Below are 18,598 nucleotides of genomic sequence, written 5' to 3'. Positions count from 1 at the left end.
CATGGTCGCACCTTCTGAGAGGACTAATCTCAAAAGGACGCCTCCCCTCCCTTTTTAAAGATTTATTATGAATACAACATCCTGCCTCCATGTCTGTCTGCCAGAAGAGGGCACCAGATCTCATTACGGATGGTTATGAGCCACCATGTGGTTGCTGGGAATTAAACTCAGGACCTCTGGAAGTGCAGGCCGTGCTCTTAACCTGAGACATCTCTCCAGCCCCCAAGGACGCCTCCCCTTCATGTTTCACTCCCAACTCCCAGGGCAGCGTCCCCCAGTGCGCTGTCTGTCCTTCCCCCGGTAAGCAAAGCGAGAAATTACACACAAAAGTGGTATATGACACGTTTTTATTCATCTTACAAACATCATCAATGCAGCGTCTCGACACACCTCTGGGAAGAACATTTATACCCACGTTTCTGAAGGTCAAACTTCAGAATCAAGGACATCCTGAAAGAAAAAAAAATTCATTTATTTACTGGTCTGTTTTTCATTAACGAATCCACCACCACAGCCTTTAGCATGGGTAAAAACCAGCCAACGGGGCAAGAGTGTCTCTCTCCGCAGCCCCTTCCGGGCTAGCTTCGGGTAAGCCCCCCGCATTTTTAGATCCCCAAGGCCTGTGGTTTGCAATCCCCTTACCTTAAGCCGCCTCCGCACTCCGAGAATCGCCCGCCAGCCTCAGACGCCCACCTGCCGAGGGAGAAGGAACCAGTTTTAAAAAAAGGAGGGCGACGGCGTCCCCGGCGTTGGGCCCCGCACCCACCCGCGCTGGGGTTAACTACGAGTCGCTGTCACTCGCGCAGCCCCGACGCCCGAGGTGCACGGCTCCGGGGCGAGGAGGGGCCGCCGAGCATTGATGTGCGCCCTTTTCGACACCGCGTACGCCAGGGACCAGAGGCGAACGGGCAACACAAGGGCGGCGGCGGCACGCGCGGGGCCCGCCTGGCCTCCCCCACGCGAGCTCGCACGGGGCTCAGTCCCACCTCCGACTCCGCCGTCCTCCGGGCCGTGCACGCGGCGAAGACCGGCGCCCACCCTCGGCGCTCGCCGGCGACCCCCGCTTCACTCCGGGCTCCGCGGGGCGGGCCGCTCGCACGGCCACCGAGCCCGCCCTTCTCCTCCTCCTGGGAAGGGGCCGCAGCGGCCCGAAGCCGCCGCCGGGGACACCCCAGACGCCATCGCCACTCCGCAAGCCCCGGCCCCCGGCACCGCCATGAGTGCGCGTCCCCGGCGAGCACGGAAAGGACGGCTCTGCCGACCCACAATGCTTTTCTACGGCCGGGAGAGCCCACTGTGCGCGGGGCGCGGGGGGGGGGACGACGCCGGGCTGTACCACGGCCGCCGCGCGCTCTCCTGCCGCCGTGTGGCCGGAGGGAGAAGTGCAGCGCGGGGGAGCCCGGCTCTCAGTGCTGCTGTGGGACCCGTTGTTCGGCTCGCAGCATCCCACCCCGCAAATAGATAATAAAAGGATTTTTTTTTTCAACTGTGTCTCCAGCTCCGCTTCCTTCCAGCGCTCGGAGCGTTCGGTCAGTGATGAGCGGCGAGAGTGGGCATAGAGCTGGAGGAACCCAGACCTAGAATGCAGGGAGTGCCATACGGTCCTCCTGCTCCTGCTCCTCCTGCTCCTCCTGCTCCTCCTGCTCCTCCTGCTCCTCCTGCTCCTCCTGCTCCTCCTGCTCCTCCTGCTCCTCCTGCTCCTGCTCCTCGTGCTCCTGCTCCTCGTGCTCCTGCTCCTGCTCCTGCTCCTGCTCCTGCTCCTGCTCCTCCTCCTCCTCCTCCTCCTCCTCCTCCTCCTCCTCCTCCTCCTCCTCCTCCTCCTCCTCCTCCTCCTCCTCCTCCTCCTCCTCCTCCTCCTCCTCCTCCTCCTCCATCGGATGAGGAACCCTAAGCTAAGCCCAAACCAGGACCGAGTCCGCATGTGCTCCAGGTGAATGTGAATACACAGTCACAGCAGAGTCGGAAGCCAGGAAGACTGGGGTATGACACTTCAGGCCTGCACTACCAGGCAGTTGAGGGAGGTGAGGGGTTCACAGCCGTCCCGGGCTACTTAGTGATAGCCAGGCCAGCCTCAAAACAGAACAAAAACGCGCACACCACCACCACCACTCAGGCCAAAAAAGCCGGATTTGCATTTTAGGATTTGCAGGCACAGGCTGGAAGATCTCTTGAGTTCTAGGTCAGCCTCGTCGATACTCAGTGAGTTCCAGGACAGCCAGGGCTTTGTCTGGAAGTAGGAAAACAAAACAAAACAAAAAAACAGCATTGCCTAATAGTACAATACTAACTTTAGATTCTCAGATTATCAAATCACAACATTATAAGACATGAAAACTTAATTTAAACAATAACCCAGCATTTATAAATATAACCAATAAGAGATTTTTTAATAAGGTGCTTTGATCTTTTTAAAGTTCCTTCAATGTCTTAAATCATACAATATGTCAAAAAAAAAAAAACCCAAACCCTCAGCAGATTTCAGTTCAGAAAAAGGACATTTTATGTTCCTCCTAGCCCATGGTGCTAATTACAGGGAGGTTGCAGGTGAGCTTTGTAAGACCAGGGCACCAGGCTGTGGTCGGTGACTGGAGAGGTCAGGGGGTTGCACAGGGGAGACAGAGGCAGAAACGAGTCCAACAGGGCGTTTCCTCAGGCGAGGAGCTGGACTTCACGATGAAATTTTAGAGTGAATTTTCACCTCAGAAATGAAGCAGAGGTTCTGAACTGGCCGCCTCCCACCCACACCGGCACTGCTTACGGGCAGAGGCGGGACACTGATGGGAGCTGTGTGGAACAGTGAGTTCCTGTAGGTAAGGTGTGTCCCCTCCCTCCCTCCCTTTGAACTCACAGTGATGCCCCTGCTTCAGCTTCCCGGAGAACTGTGATTACAGACAGCATTCACAACCATGCCTGGTTTTTAAAATGAATGATTAATGTATAATGTATACATTCAAACACTTGGAGCACCATAAAAATACTTTTTCGAAGTAGTTTGAAAAGGAAGATAAGAAAATATAGGCCTGCAGGGAGGTGGTGGCACACGCCTTTAATCCCAGCACTCGGGAGGCAGAGGCAGGCGGATCTCTGTGAGTTCGAGACCAGCCTGGTCTACAAGAGCTAGTTCCAGGTCAGCCTCCAAAGCCACAGAGAAACCCTGCCTCGAAAAACCAAATATATTCCCCCAGATCAATTATCTTCACATTAGAACTTGGCTGAGTAAGGAAGACAAGACTTCTGGGGCGGTAACCACATAGAAGAGAAACGTGTTGGGCATTGAGAAGTCACTGTAACATCCTGGGTCTTGTCTTCCTTCCTCTCGAGTCCAAAGCGTGCGGTGTCTTCAGCGATATGGCCTTACCGCCAACCTCTGGAAGGTGACCAAGGCCAATGGCGATGACTCGTGTGTGTTATCTCGGGAGTCTCTCTGACCACAGAGGGGAGGGTTTTACCTGTCAGGTACTGGGATACTTTTTAGATGTGCGTGACTCTTGGGTGAGTGTGTCACCTCATGTGGTGTGGCATATCTGCGTCCCTGTGTGTATGCGCATACACGTGCATGTGTATTGGAAAGTAAGCTTATAAAGTAACGCACCCGGAGGTTTTCTTTCAAACTCCCTCCGTGCTGTTTGTCCCTCCTTCCAGTCTGTTACTCTTCCTCCCGACTCCTCAGTTAAGCCCCCCCCCCCGTTTTCCCAAGCCTCTTACTGTTGGGGAATCTTAGTAAGCCTCAATACTTAGTGTTGTGGGACCCACCAGCAAAGACTGCTCGGGCATGGGTTTAAGCCAATAGGAAGCCTTTGTTAGCGGGCCAGACACTGCACTGGGTGTCGGGGACCCCTGTGTAGCAGTGAGCCTTTTTCAGGGTGACTTTCAAGCACACGCGCGCGCGCGCACGCACACACACACACACACACACACACCCAAGACCCGGGTTGACATACTTCGCTTAACAAGAACCGTTAGCCAGAAGCAGAGCCACAGAAGCCAAAAAGCAAAAGAGATTTCCCCGGAACTATGGGCTTTTATTTTGGCAGGTGGTGCTGTCTGTGCACTGAGTTTTGTGGCCTGAATGGTGCTTCCATCACGGAGTCAGTTGTGTGTGTGGGGGGTGTTACTAAGACACGAGTTATTGGTTATTTATTGGTTATTTAGACAAAAAGGAAAACAACTTTATTGTATCAATGTGGGTATTTGATAAATTAATTTGGTTAACATAAATTAGAAACAAAATGTGAAATGACACAAAGGCCAAGGAAAACATTTGTCCGCAGAAAGGTTACAGTAATAAAAACCAACAGCTGTGTTGTTTTTTTTCCCTGTGTCCGTGACAGAATGCTCATCCAAAACAGCCGGACGGTGAAACAATTTATTTAGCTCAACATTTCAGAGGGTTCTGTCCCCGTGGGCTTGGCTCTGTCCCCGTGGGCTTGGCTCTGTCCCCGTGGGCTTGGCTTTACGCGTTCAGGCAGAGCATCACGGGTGGGTGAGGGCTGAAGGAGAAAGGAAGTGACTGGGCGTCAGGTTTGACCTTCAAATCCTCGTCCTGGGCTGTTTACTTCCTCCGGCTGAGCCCTGCATTTTGGCTCCCACCACCTCTCAAGAAAGTTCCACACCAGAGGTGTGTGTGTGTGTGTGTGTGTGTGTGTGTGTGTGTGTGTCATCTGTGTGTGCATGCATCGTGCATGTGCTGTGTGTGGGTGAGCGTGTGTAGTGATGGGTGTGTGTACATTTGTGCATGTGGTGTGTGTGAGCCTGTAATGATGGGTGTTGCTATGATAGAGCACGTGGTGAACCTTGGCAGATTCTGTGGCAGGCCAGGGTGACCGGTTCGTGTGTTGGGGCGGAGGCAGGAGGGGTGTGGGTCAGGCACTGAACAGAGCACGTGAGTCTGTGGGCGCATTTCATATTCAAAGTGCCACAAGGGCTGGTTATTTTTTTTTGGGGGAATGCGGCCAGAAGCCGATAACAATGAGTGCTAAGAAAATATTACTACGCAAAACAGTAATATTTACTTGGTAAATAAAGGACTGTTCTAAAGAACAAAGAAAATGATGGTGATTTTGATTTGACAGTAATGCAAGCTTTCTCTATTAAAGCAAATTAATAAAAGGGACAGTCTATGTATTAATTGACCAAATATTTGTTTTTTAAATTTAAATTAGAAACAAGCTTGTTTTACATGTCAATAACAGTTCCCTCTCCCTCCCCTCCTCCCCTGCCTCCCACCGACCCCTCCCATCCCATCCCCTGTGAGGGCGTCCATGGGGGATCTAATCTGTCATATCATTTGGAGCAGGGCCTAGGCCCTCCCCTGTGTTGACCAAATAATTGTAGTAAATGTAATTATATGTAATATTATCCTTAATAAAATATTCATGTTCATATAAAAATCAGGAAAACCCAAGATAAAAAACATTTTACAAATGATAAATGTGATTTCTAAAATATAGCAAGAAACCCTGTGAAAATGTTTATAGCCACTCATTTGTAGCAATACTCTTTTTTTTTTTTTTTTGGTTTTTCGAGACAGGGTTTCTCTGTGGCTTTGGAGGTTGTCCTGGAACTCGCTCTGTAGACCAGACTGGCCTCGAACTCACAGAGATCCTCCTGCCTCTGCCTCCCGAGGGCTGGGATTAAAGGCGTGCACCACCAACGCCCGGCTTGTAGCAATACTCTTAATAATTTTATTTATTTTTTTGAGACAGGGCCTCCAGGGTCTCCAACTAACCCTGTAGTTCAAGCTGATCGATCTCAAACGATTGATCCTCCTGCCTCCACCTTCCTGGAGCTGAGATTAGAGTCTACGGTAACTCTGCTGCGATGGGGATGAAACCCAGGCTTAACCGTAACTCCTAATTCTGTCCTTCTGTGTTGATATGTTGACTTTCATTAAAATCCAGGTCACTCTCTGCTCGGACAAGCCTTGCTCTTTTCTTTAAGCTTGGGGTATATAGGAGGCCTTACGTTTTTTCATGGTTATGTCTTATGCTAAATGACAGGTGGGTGGTATGGTTCAGTAAGAATCCCTTCCGCACCATCTTAGCGATCTTTCAGGGGAGACTGAATGACAGAGGTACTGTAAAGAACTGTTAAAAACGAATGCCAATTCAGATTTCATCAGGCCTGACGTAAGTACACGTAATGACCACCAGGTGGTAGTACAAGACAACCACAAAACCTGTCCTGATTTACAGGGCCGCATTCCCGCAGTAACACTTCATCTGGGAACAGTATCTGGGCGGGGGTGGCATATTTGAGCAGAATATCCTATATTCCAGGAATTAAAAGAATATATGTACCAAGTCAGGCCAGGGGCATTGGTGTTTTGAAAAATGCTGATGGAAAAGGTTTGTGTTTTTGCTGGGCAGTAGCGTGGTGCATCTGTAATCCCAGCACTCGGGAGTCAGAGGCAGGGGGATCTCTGTGAGTTCGAGGCCAGCCTGGTCCACAGAGGGAGTTCCAGGACAGCCAGGTCTCTAAAAACCAAAAGAAAATTTGTTTTATTTTTTTCCTTATTCGTTTAAATTTTAAATTGTGTGGAGTGTGTGTGTGTGTGTGTGTGTTTGTGTGTGTGTGTGTTGGGGTGCGTGTGTGTTCGGGCATGTGTGTGTGTGTGTGTGCGTGCGTGTGTGTTGGGGCATGTGCATGCATGTGTGTATGCCCAGATCTGCCCATGGTGCTCAGAGGACCACTTGTGCAAGACTGTCCTCTTTCTCCCCCCCCCCCCCCCATGCCAGTTCCAGGGATTGAACTCAGGTCAGCTAACTGGCTTGGCAGCAAACACCTTCACCCGCTGAGCTACCTTGATAGCCGAGGCTTGTTTCTGAGACGTCATTTGATCCGGAAGGACATTATTAGGGTCCTCGCAGGACCGGAGCGTGTCTGCGCGGGAGCGTTCTGTGTCCCACGGATGTGTGTGCTAAACCAAGAAGGAACGCGAAGAAGTGATGCCTGCCGGGAATCGCACGGACGCCGGGGCCGCGTTCCCGAGCCGCCTCTGTTGTGGTTAGTCTGTGTGCTGTCCAGTTTTGTTTTTTGCTTTTTCCCCTTTTTTGGTCAGGTATGACGACATTGTTGTCCTTAGTCACAACGCGTGTGAAAATAAGAAACACCGTGGTGGTGAACGGAGGGAGAGACATGGTTCACCGGTAAAAGAGCACAGCGTCCTTTCCAGGCCGGAGGACACGAGTTCAGATCCCAGCACCCAGGTCCGGAGGCTCGCAACCACCTGTTATTAGCCACGTCCCCCGCAGGTCCAGTGCCCTCTGCTGGACTCCAGCAGGCACTGCACTTGCGCGCCAACACAGAAGAACACAAAAATAACGTTTTAAGGAGCATTCAGTGACTAGCTGCACGTGGCGTTTGTTTTCTGTCCATGCTTCCAAGAGTGTTTTCTTTTCTTTTCTTTTCTTTCTTTTCTTTTCTTTCTTTTCTTTCTTTCTTTTCTTTCTTTCTTTCCTTCTTTCTTTCTTTCTTTCTTTCTTTCTTTCTTTCTTTCTTTCTTTCTTTCTTTCTTTTTTTTTTTTTTGAGAAGTCTGTCTCTGCTAACTCGGGAAGGTCTTCCGGGGCTCAGAGAGGATGCTGCCCTAGGAGGGGCCTGCAGAGGGACAGTGGAGGCGCCTGGAGCACCAAACACGGGCGCGCGCTTAGCTTTGTTGGTTTACTCCTTTAGTTCAGTTACCACCGTCATTCAAAGCCTCTCAAATCATGTCCCCGCGGATGGGGCGACTTGAATGAAGCCTGGGATTCAGACTCTCCCAGAGTCATGGAGCCCAAGAGCGGAGCTGCTGGCGGATTTTGATTTTTTTTTTCCCCTCTGTAACTCTGTGATCTGCAATGCACAGTCAGCTTATGGCTGGCGGCTCTCATGAAGGCCCAGAAGAGGCTCACACCCGCCCCAACAGACGACCTTCTCCGGAGCCGTGACTACCTCCAGAGCTGGGAAGGGCACGGGACTTAGGGACCTGAATTGGAGTGTGGTTCTCGTCCACGTCTCTTCCGGACTCGGGAGCTTTGATGTGACTGCGATTCTGTGTACGGACACTTGCTTGGCTGTGCAGTAGGCTGTTGTTGAAGGGAGGGACATCAGAGATGTCCCCAGCTTAAAAAAAAATCTCTGCAACTGGAGGTTTGCTTGAAGACAGCTAGGGTCACTTCTCCAACTTGGTATGACGTGAGGTCCAAGAGCCTGAGTTAAGTGGTAAAAACCAGTGGGCTAAAACAGAAGTCGAACAGCGATTCTAAAGAGGTTGCGTCCAAAGGCCAGGATTTCTGTCCCAGAGCCCACAGCACACACACACACACACACACACACACACACACACACACACACACACACATACACACACACGCCTGTCTGGACAAGACGTAGGCGGTGCAGTTGGCAGTAGGTTTACTATCAGTGAGGTTGCTGTCGTGGCGAGGGCGCAGGAAACTCTGCTTTGGGTTTTCCTGACGAAGAAGCCTGATGTGGTGAAGAGGAGATGGGGTTCGCCCTTCCGCTGGCTAGATCACCTTTTCTTCAGCTACGGGTGCTGCAAGTGGGGACCCCCGGCAGGGTGCAGAGAGTTCCAGAACGTTGCACGCCGTGGAACCACATCACACGGGGTAGAGACTGAAGGAAACGCAGAAGATGATGGGGAATGGTGGTTTCACATACTTGAGTCTGTTATACGAGTGATGGTCTGTGTTCCGTCCTGTGCCATCTCAAGGGACCGAATTAAGGCTTAAAGAGACAGTTTCCAGTTTCATTTAAGTAATCCCATTGAGAAGGACCAGTTCGTGAGATGGCGATTCCTCTGTGAGCCGGGCGTTGGAGCTTGGGCTATAAGAACCTGGGAATGTGAGGCTGATAGGCAGTTGGAAGGGTCTCCTCTCAATGGTTATTTTCTTGTCATTATTAAGCTAGGGTAAGTTTTTAGAGAATGAGAATTGTTCAGTATTAGCTTATCCCAGTAGTCCAAATTCAGCCTGGCATTCACTGGTCTTCAGTGAGTTAGCATTTCTGCTTGTTTTCTGGGGCAGCTTTTAAAAGTGTCTTTGTTAGCATTATTAGTTCTGTGTAATAGTGGGTTTCAAGGTCACATTTTATACATTGCATTATGTATTTCTATTCCGTTTATTCCAGTTACCATTTGTCCCCCTCCTGTTAATCTTCTTGCTCTCCTGACTACACACACTTCAACTCCCTGCCCTACCCCCACCTCCTTCTCTGTCTGTGACCTGATGACTTTCATTTATTTATGGGAGCATGGGCATAGGTGAGGGTTGGTCTGTAGGGACATGGGCATGGGTGAGGGTTGGTTTGTAGGAGCATGGGCATGGGTGAGGGTTGGTTTGTAGGGACATGGGTATGGGTGAGGGTTGGTTTGTAGGAGCATGGGCATGGGTGAGGGTTGGTTTGTAGAGGCATGGACATGGGTGAGGGTTGGTTTGTAGAGGCATGGACATGGGTGAGGGTTGGTTTGTAGGAGCATGGGCACTTTACTAGAGATACTACTGACCTAAATGTGTCCCCCTCCCCCGGCACCCCCAGAAACCAGTAATTGCCCATGGATGCTCAGGGGGAGTGGGGCCCCATGAGACTCCTCCATGCCAGGGAGTTGATGGCCCAGTCTCGTGGAGATCTTGTGCGGGCACTCATGACTGCTGTGAGTCCGAGGATGCCACAGTTATGTCACGCTCGGAAGCTGGCATTCACCTCTACCCTCCTTGTCCTCCAGCTTACAGTCTTCCTTCCCCTTTTTCCCCAAGTCCCCCGAGGCTTGGAGAGGGTGAGGAGACTGTCCAGATGTCCTGTTTATAGCCGGGCATCCCACAGTTGTTTATTCTCAGGACTTAGCACCCCACATTCTGGCGCCGTGTGGGCTAGCCAGCAGGGAGGAAGCTTCTGGCCTACCTGTTGCTAGATTTCTCCATGTTCTGAAATCAAGGTCCTTGGTGTCTTCAACAGCAGGGGCTTATCTTATGCCAGGCAACCACAGTAGTGACAATTGCCTGCATTGATGGGGGCTCCTGTGGACAGAGTTTCTCTCCTGCCTGGTCCCACAGCCCCCAAATAAATACACAGAGGCTTCTATTAATTGTTATCTGTTTTGCCAATGGCTCAAGGTTCTTACCGGCCAGATCTCTCCTAATTATTATCCCATAACTGTTAATATATGCATTTCTACATGGCCTTATCTTACCAGAGAATGCTTGGAGTCCTATCTTCCTGGTAGCTACATGGTGTCTCCCTCGAGGCTCACTTTCTGCCTCCTCTCCCCAGAATTCTCCTCATCTCGAGCCCCGCCTACACTTCCTGCCTGGCTACTGGACAATCAGCGTTTTACTCATCAACCAATAAGAGAAACACATAAACAGAAGGACGTCCCCCCATCAGGCTTCCAGAACGACAACTTGTGGGTAGGTCACCCAGGGTCTTGCTCTGTAGGACAGGCTCAGCCTCGCAAGAGCTGGGATTACAGATGTGAGCTACTATGCCTGGTGATACTAGGGTGTAACATGTAACCATGATTCTGTTACCTCAGAAATGTGGACAAAGGCCCAAGTGTCAGTAAAACCCAGTTCAAATACCACCAGGTCCTGAGGAAGCTTCTGGGTTAGGTTATCCTAAGCAGTTTGTGCGCTAGCCCTTCCTTGGTGAGCCCCGTTGCTCACTCCTGCTGTCAGTGTCAGAGTTCCTGATGAAAGGATTCAAGACGCTGCTCCCCTGTGAGGAACAGCTGTGGTTTCCTGAGGTGCATCTCTTGCAGCTCTGGAGACTAGGAAAGTGACACGCATACCAGAGCCTGCAGCTGGAACCAGCTGTCGCTGGCAGTGGTGCAAATGAGAGAGTAGGGGGGAAGGAGAGGGGGAGGGGGGAGAGTTTGGGTAGGGCATTTTCTCTCAGCACCGAAGGGGTGTGGCAGAGGCAACGCTTCTCCTAGGCCAGGCACGGGCTCTATTTTTTGTTTTGTTTTGTTTTTGTTTTTTTTGTTTTTGTTTATTTTCGAGACAGGGTTTCTCTGTGGCTTTGGAGGCTGTCCTGGAACTCGATCTGTAGACCAGGCTGGCCTCGAACTCACAGAGATCCACCTGCCTCTGCCTCCCGAGTGCTGGGATTAAAGGCCTGCGCCACCAACGCCCAGCCTCAGACACGGGCTCTGTTTGAGGGTCTTGTTTAACAGTCTCCTCCACAGGGGTGGACTGCTGGCAACTGGGCTGTGGGAAGACTCGGCAGGCTGCTGACACGAGGCCCACGTTAAGATCTCTGGCTCCAGAGTATCTGGGTTCGAACCCCATCTCTGCCGTTTGTTCACTGTGATCACGGGAGAAGAGGGTTGGGGAGGTGGCTCGGAAGTTAAGAGCACCGCCTGCTTTTCCAGAGGAAGACTTGGGTTTGGTTCCCAGCACCAGTTGGGGGCTCACAACTGTCTGTGTCTCCGGTTCCAGGGGACCCTCTCTGGCCTTTGTGGACACTGCGCACGGTTGGCGCACAGACACGCGTTCAGGCGAATCACACGTACATACTAGAGGGGAGAGAGAAGAGGAGGAGAAGAGAGGGGAGAGAGAAGAGGGGAGAAGAGACAAACCTCACACTCCATCCTGAAAGCTAGAAACGTGTTTCAGGGAAGCCAACTTAAACTGGACACAAAGGACCTAAAAATATGGAAGTCAGTTATTTTTACAACTTGAGGGAATGGCGGGAGCTGTAAAAGTTTCCCACGTTTCCATCCAAGGGGCGGAAGGGGTGTGGGGAACAGGTTGAAGGGAGTTGGATGAAGCTGCGTTGTGTTAGCGTCCTGTGTAGACCAGCTCAGAGTGCATGCGAGCAGTCTCGCTGTAACTATCAGTGGGGATGCTGGGAGCTGTGGGTGGAGTGTGGACAGGAAACCATCCAACCCACTCTATCTTCAGGAGAGCTGCTTCCTTCAACTTTTGTCATCTTCTGTGTCTATGTGCATATGCGAGTTCATGTTCACCAGTGTTTATTATATACCTAGACTTTCCCAGGAAACGGCTTCTGTAGTTTCTGGTGGCACACTGACTGTTTTCAGATGTGCTTCAGTAGTTTTCGTCTCTGCTAAGCTTTCTTTCTTTTCTTTTTCTTTTTTTTGGGGGGGACGACAGGGTTTCTCTGTATTGTTTTGAAGGCTGTCCTGGAACTCGCTCTGTAGACCAGGCTGGCCTTGAACTCACAGAGATCCACCTACCTCTGCCTCCAGAGTGCTGGGATTAAAGGCGTGCACCACCAACGCCCGGCTATGCTAAGCTTTGTTTCTATAGAGAATCGTAGTAGGATGGTATTTGGAGCATGTGCACTTAGGGCTTTCCTACGTGGGTTCCACTGATTCAGTCCACTTACGGTGTCTGTATTTCCTACAGGAAAGTTCACAGGCAGACTAAATTCTAGAAGGTGAAAAAAATGGTCCATTAAGTATAATTAAATGTCGAAGAGTTCCCTTGGCCTCTTGGAATTCATGAATTATTCTCTCTCTTCTCATCCATAGTAAGCAATCGTTTGTTTTTGAATTTTAAGTATCTTCAGGATATGATTTCTGTCTAAAAAGCACAGTCATCAGTAAGCTTGTGTCAGTGTCTGCCGTGCTCTGGGGAGGGCTCTTGAGCTAGCGGAGCAGTTTTAAATGGTGAAATGAGCTTTCAATTCAATGAGAACAAGACACAGCAGGAGCATTCTAGTGCAGATAGGATGGGGCAGCAGCCATCTTCCTAATTTCCAGACCACAATACCAGTGACATTATTTGGCTATTAAAAATACTTAGATTGTTCCACTAGTTTTGTTCTTTTTAAAATCATTTTTACAAATTTGAGATTATAATGTAACTACAGTTTTCCCCTCCCCTTTCCTCCTTCCGAACCCTTCCATGTGAGAGCGCACTAATTGGTTAACTCCCAAAACATACATATATTAGGTTTTTTTAAATAAAAGACTTAGCATCGTTTTCTTTATGTGAACGAGAGCACACACATGTTTACGTGCCCTCAGAGACCAGGAGATGGAGTTACAGGTAGGGAGCTGTCTAACACTGGTTGTGAATTCTGGTCCTCTGCAAGAGCAACACCCTCTCTTAACCATGGAGCCGTCTCTCCAGCCCACTTTCTTAGTTCTGTGTCTGGCCTTTTCCATACTAAACAGACAGCTTTCATTTCAGCGCCGTATCGACGGTACAGAAAAGCGAGGCATGGACCGCAGCCCACATGACTTCACCGCCTATAACGCGAGACTTCCTGATTAGGTTTCTCCAATTTAGGTCTAAATCGCCTCTTCCTTTCCGACTGTCTTAGGATTCACGAGCTCATTTGGAAAGCTCAGCTGTGAGTTCAACTAAAATCCTCCAAGGATCTCAGTCTCCAGAAAACCCCAACTCTATTATCTTGCAGCGAGCCTATTTATATGTTGGCAATAGGATGGGAAACCAAGGGGCATAAAATGTTTTTTCTGTGAAACGGTGTAATTTTAAGGAGGGAGAGGTAGTCCAAACTCTGTTCTGAGGGCATGGCTGTACCTGTAATAAACCTATAATAAACAGGAAGGTGGCACCAGCACACTTACGACTGCAGCTTCTGGTATCACCGTCGTCACCACCGCCTTCATCGTCATCATCATCATCACCATATCATCGTCATCACTATCGTTGTCCCCATCACCAGTATCATCATCATCACCATCATTATCCCCATCACCAGCACCACCACCACCACCATCATCACCTTCACCACCACCACCATCACCACCATCCTCCTCCTCCTCATTATCTTATTGGTTTCTTGAGACAGGGTTTTTCTGTGGGACCCTGGCCGTTCTGGAATTCACTCTGTAGATCAGGCTGACCTTGAAACACAGAGATCCTCTGGCTTTTTCTGCTTCCTGGGACTAAAGGTGTGAGCCGCCACCGCCACCAAGGTTATTATTATTTTTTTTTTGGCATATTTACCCCACTATTTTGGTGCGAGCTCTGATTTCTCCATCTTTATGTAGGAGTCAGCACATGACCTAGTGTCCATTTCATTCCCGGGATTGGTTCAGGGAACCCCGCCCCACGCTGGCCTGACCGGAGCCCTTCTGCGGAGTGGCTTCATCGCCTGTGGAGAGATCCTGGCTGTGAGAACGAGGCCAGCACAGGGTGGCGGAGGGAGCAGACGCCGCGGTGATGCTGTTTGATGTCTGCACCTGCGTCTTGTCAGTTCTTTTTAGCCGTGTCTGCTTTGTTTATGTGAGTCATGTGTCTGCTATTTGTGTCCTGTCAGATATAACCAGCAGGCAGGGATACCAAAAAGAGCCCTGTTATAAAGTGCCACTTCCTGGGGCTGTAGATGTGGCTCAGTGATTACACTGCCTGCTCTTCCAGAGAACTCAGGTTCAATTCCCAGCACCCACTTGGAGACTGACAGGTACCTGTAACTCTGGAAACCGGGTCTGCACCAGTTAGATGGAAATGGACTTTTGAAAAGAGGCCAAAAAAAAAAAAAAAAAAGTTCAGGCAGGGCAAGACCACTTAGGACCACTTAGTAAAATCAGGTTTTTAAGCCACAGGCTTGAGATTAAGAACACCTTTGCCGATGAATGCAGGGCAAATACCAGCCTCTGGGCCCCCCTGAACTTGCATTTGTTCAAAGCACTAAGACACATGAGAGAAAACTGTGTAATCTGCAGAATTTTACTATGACGTGGCAAGCATTCAAAGACAAGGGGCTGTAGGGTCGCCGAGTAATTTGTTTATTTGCTTGGCTTGGCTTGAGCGACCCCTTCCTAAACCTGTGACTATAAAGGGGGGAAAAAGCAACCAAACACTCCAGCAGTGAAGAGGCCGACACATTCTCCCACCTGTGGGGGCTGTGCCAGCCTTCCATCATGGCAGCACATGCAGAGAAGAGGGTGATTCTGGCTTCTGGTTAGTGAGGTTTCCACCCACAGACGGGAGCTCCCAGGGCAGAGAGCAAACTTTAGCAGCGTCTTGGGGCAAAAAAGGTTTCACCTCATAGTGGATGTGACAGAGAAGGGGAGGAGAAGGCAGGGACCCTGATGTCCTGCTGAAGGACACAAGACTCCCTTCAACACACAGACCTGGGGGAACAATTGTCCTAGTCCTAGCAATGATATGTATTTGCTTGCAAAAGCAATGTGACCCGAGTGTTTTCTAGGTTGCTGCTACCCACGTGGATGTCATTCTTTACACGTTTATTGATAACAGCTGTTACTTCATTTGTTATCTACCAAGGGACACCTCTCCTGGCTGCTTCTCTTTCCATTTGAGTTTGTGGGTTTTTTTTTTGATAGTCTCCTGTGACCTTGGCTGGCCTTGAACTCACTGTGTAGATGAAGCTAACCCCGAGTTCTGGATCCTTCTGCTTTCACATCCCAAGTGTTGGGTTTCCTGGTGTGAACCACTATTCGTGGTTTTATGAAATGCTGGTAATCAAAAACCAAATAAAACAAAGCAAAAAAAATCAAACAAAACAAATACTGTAGCAACTGAGTTGCATCTCAGCTAACTTTGCCTAAATATTTGATCTATTTTAAAGACTGTTTTGGAATATTCTAGATTGACAGAAAAATTCCAATTACATTATAGCAAATTCCCATACATGCTCCCCTCACCTCCCTCGTTTAGTATCTCTAGTGGTGTAGACAGAGGCTCCAAACAGAAATGTCAACATGCTGATCTCCCATGGGCCATAAACTTTATTTGGAAAAGGGGTCTTTATAGATATAAGTAGGTTAAGAATCTGAGAATGATATTATATAGATTATCCTGGAGATCTTAAGTCTAATAACAAATGTTTAGCTTTGTAAAGTTGGGAGAATTATGTATATGGCATCTGTGCCTTTTGTTTCAAATGGGTGAGTTTACTAAGTACCCAGCAAGCAAGAGTAGAAGCATAGGTAGCCAGTAGCCGACAGACAGGAACAGTGTAGAGACATCCTCACCGGGGTTTACAGCATCCAGCAGAGATTACTGGAGTAGTCAAACTGAGAAAGCACAGGTGTCTTCATCAAATCAGGGCTCCCAGCATCCAGCAAAAACCAACTAGGGAAGCTGGGGGAGGCGGTCAGTTCCCACACGGGCAGCTTCTCCACGGGTGGGTTTCTTACGGCTGGATCTCTGGCTTCCTGTGTCTACCACAACCAGTTTCATATCATGGAACAAACCAAAGAAACCTCTGTTGGAAATGGTTCGCCTTCTTGCTTTTTCTCAAAGACTGTGTTTTAAACGCAAGCTGCTTGCCCTTTCCTTCCCAGCATTAAGGGACCAGGACTGGATTTTGGAGGATATTTGTTATAGACATGCATGGGTCTGAGAAGTGGGGGCACCCTGTTTCTAGAGCCCGCTTCCCAGTGAGCTCAAACACCAATGACAATTTATGCTGGAGAGGATGTGGTGAAAGGGGGACACTCCTCCATTGCTGGTGGGAGTGCCAACTGGCTCAGCCACTTTGGAAATCAGTGTGGAGATTCCTCAGAAAAATGGGAATAAACCTACCACAAGACCCAGCAACTCCACTCTTAGGCATATATCCAAAAGATGCCCATTCATACAACAAAGATGTCTGTTCCACTATGTTCATAGCAGCTTTATTTGTAATTGCCAGAACGTGGAAGCAACCTAGATGTCCCTCACCTGAAGAGTGGATAGAGAAAATGTGGTACATCTACACAATGGAGTACTATTCAGCAGAAAAAAATAATGGAATCATGAGATTCGCAGACAAATGGATGACACTAGAAGAAACCATCCTGAGTGAGGTAACCCAGCCTTCTTGTAGGCTACTCATGGAAGGGGCGTCCCATGACCTTGGGTTTGTTACATGCGAGTCATTCATCCAACCCCCACACAGAGGGAGGAATTCTACAAAGGCGTGAGCGTGAAGAGGCAGGAATCCCTGCGGAGACTGCCCGCCGTCTTCAGTATTCTCTCTACAGCTATGTGAAGTCGTTTCAGGGAAGCAGAATGGGCAGAGGAGAAAAAGAAAAGGAAGCTAAAAAAAAATTCTGATGGATTAGGTATTCTGTGTGCAATAATTTCAGGATGTTGTCACAATAATTGTGGTGCGTACTTCTTATTAGTTATTTAATTCACCCTTGACATGTGTTTTCCAAGCCATAAGTAAGCTATTGTAGCCCAGGATGTTGGGCATGTGAGATTTGGGAAAAGTGCTTTTGGTGTTGCGAAACAGGACTTCTGTTTTAGTTGGGGTTTCTGCAGCTGTGAAGAGACAATGGCAATGGCAAATTCTTTAAAGGAAAACATTTAATTGGGACTCACAGTTCAGAGGTTTAGTCCATCGTCATCACAGTGGGAAGCATGGTGGCGTGCAGGCAGACGTGGTGTGGGAGAGGTAGCAGAGAGTTCCACATCCAGGTCAGAAGGCAGCAGGAAGAGAGTGTGGGACCCTGGGCCTGGCTTGAGCATCTGGAACCTCAAAGCCCGCCCCCAGTGACACACTTCCTCCAACCACACCACACCTATGCCATCAAGGCCACAGCTCCTTGTAGTGTGTCACTGTCTCTGAGCCTATGCGTTTTCTATCTTCCTTCTTTCCTTCCTTCTTTCCTTCCTTCCTTCCTTCCTTCCTCCCTCCCTCCCTCCCTCCCTCCCTCCCTCCCTCCTTCCCTCCCTCTCTCCCTCCCTCCCTCCCTTCCTTCTTGTTGTTGTTGCTTGTTTTTATTTATTTTTTCCTTCCTTTTTCTAAAAAATTTAAGTTAGAAACAAGCTTGTTTCATATGTCAATTCCAGCTCCCTCTCTCTCCCCTTCTCCCCGCCCTCCCCACCAGGCTCCTCAGTCCCCCACCCAATCTCCATTCCGATCCCCAGGGAGGATGAGGCCCTCTATGGAGGATCTCAAGAATCTGTCACTATATTCAGGGCAGGGCCTAGGCCCTCCCCCAAGAGCAGGCTGAGAGAGCATCTCTCATTGTGGGATGGGCACTCAAAGTCCATTTGTATGCCAGGGATAAATACTGATCTACTACCCGAGGCCCCAGAGATTACCTAGGTCTCCTCACTGACACCCACATTCAGGGGGTCTGGATCAGTCCCATGCTTTCCACACAGCCATCAACCTGGGGTCCAAGAGCTCCCCCTTGTTCAGATCAACTGTGTCTGTGGGTTAAACCAGCCCAGTCTTAATTCCTTTGCTCATCAGTCCTCCCTTTCTGTCACTGGATTCCAGGAGTTCAGTTCAGTGTTTAGCTGTGGGTGTCTGCCTCTGCTTGTATCAGTTTCTAGATGAAGGTTCTGTGTCCCAGACTCTCTGGCAGTGGGATTGTGTGCTGTCACTCCTCTGATTCATGTCTAAAATCCACATATGAGTGAGTACATACCATGATTGACGTTGACATGGCCCCAGATCTTGGGCATCCACTCTATCTTTGATTGTAACAAGAACCTTGAACATCAGTGCAGACCCTGGCTACAGCAGGGCTGAAGTCCCGGATGCGGCTCTTAGCTGCGGCTCTATCAGATACATTTTTAGGAGACGAATCTCCTTATCAATCACAAGAAGTCCCTGTTGTGCTCCTAAAAGCGATGCATCTAAGACACTGGCAGCGAAGAGAGAGAACATTTCCCATTTTCCTTTGCTTGAAATAAACAG

At 49.4% G+C, this 18,598-nt stretch overlaps 1 protein-coding gene and 1 non-coding gene across 2 annotated transcripts; both read right to left on the bottom strand.

Annotated features, from left to right (window-relative positions):
* Positions 1-330: 330 nt before the first annotated feature.
* Positions 331-9,918, bottom strand: LOC106022276. The gene is made up of 4 exons (XM_040757552.1): positions 9,899-9,918; positions 987-1,655; positions 643-693; positions 331-450 (listed from the first exon to the last, which is right to left on the bottom strand). Exons 1-4 carry the CDS (start codon positions 9,916-9,918, stop codon positions 369-371), a joined length of 822 nt encoding a protein of 273 aa, XP_040613486.1. The 3' UTR covers positions 331-368.
* On the bottom strand, positions 790-922 carry LOC121144441. The gene has a single exon (XR_005881792.1). It is a non-coding gene; the product is annotated as a small nucleolar RNA SNORA13 (small nucleolar RNA).
* Positions 9,919-18,598: the final 8,680 nt, after the last annotated feature.

The sequence above is a fragment of the Mesocricetus auratus genome, unplaced genomic scaffold, assembly GCF_017639785.1.
Source record: "Mesocricetus auratus isolate SY011 unplaced genomic scaffold, BCM_Maur_2.0 Super-Scaffold_100015, whole genome shotgun sequence".
In the NCBI taxonomy this organism is placed as follows: domain Eukaryota; kingdom Metazoa; phylum Chordata; class Mammalia; order Rodentia; family Cricetidae; genus Mesocricetus; species Mesocricetus auratus.
Note: the sequence above shows the minus strand (reverse complement) of the source record. Positions and strands in the feature narration are given on the sequence as shown.

Bases quoted from the DNA above. Each gene is read 5' to 3' on its own strand.
- LOC106022276 (XM_040757552.1), bottom strand. From the start codon at position 9,918: ATGGAGAAATCTAGCAACAG. The intron at 694-986 runs GTGGGACTGAGC...CTCCCTCGGCAG, and splicing joins GGAGGACGGCGGAGTCGGAG to GTGGGCGTCTGAGGCTGGCG. The intron at 451-642 runs GTAAGGGGATTG...TTTTTCTTTCAG, and splicing joins GAGTGCGGAGGCGGCTTAAG to GATGTCCTTGATTCTGAAGT.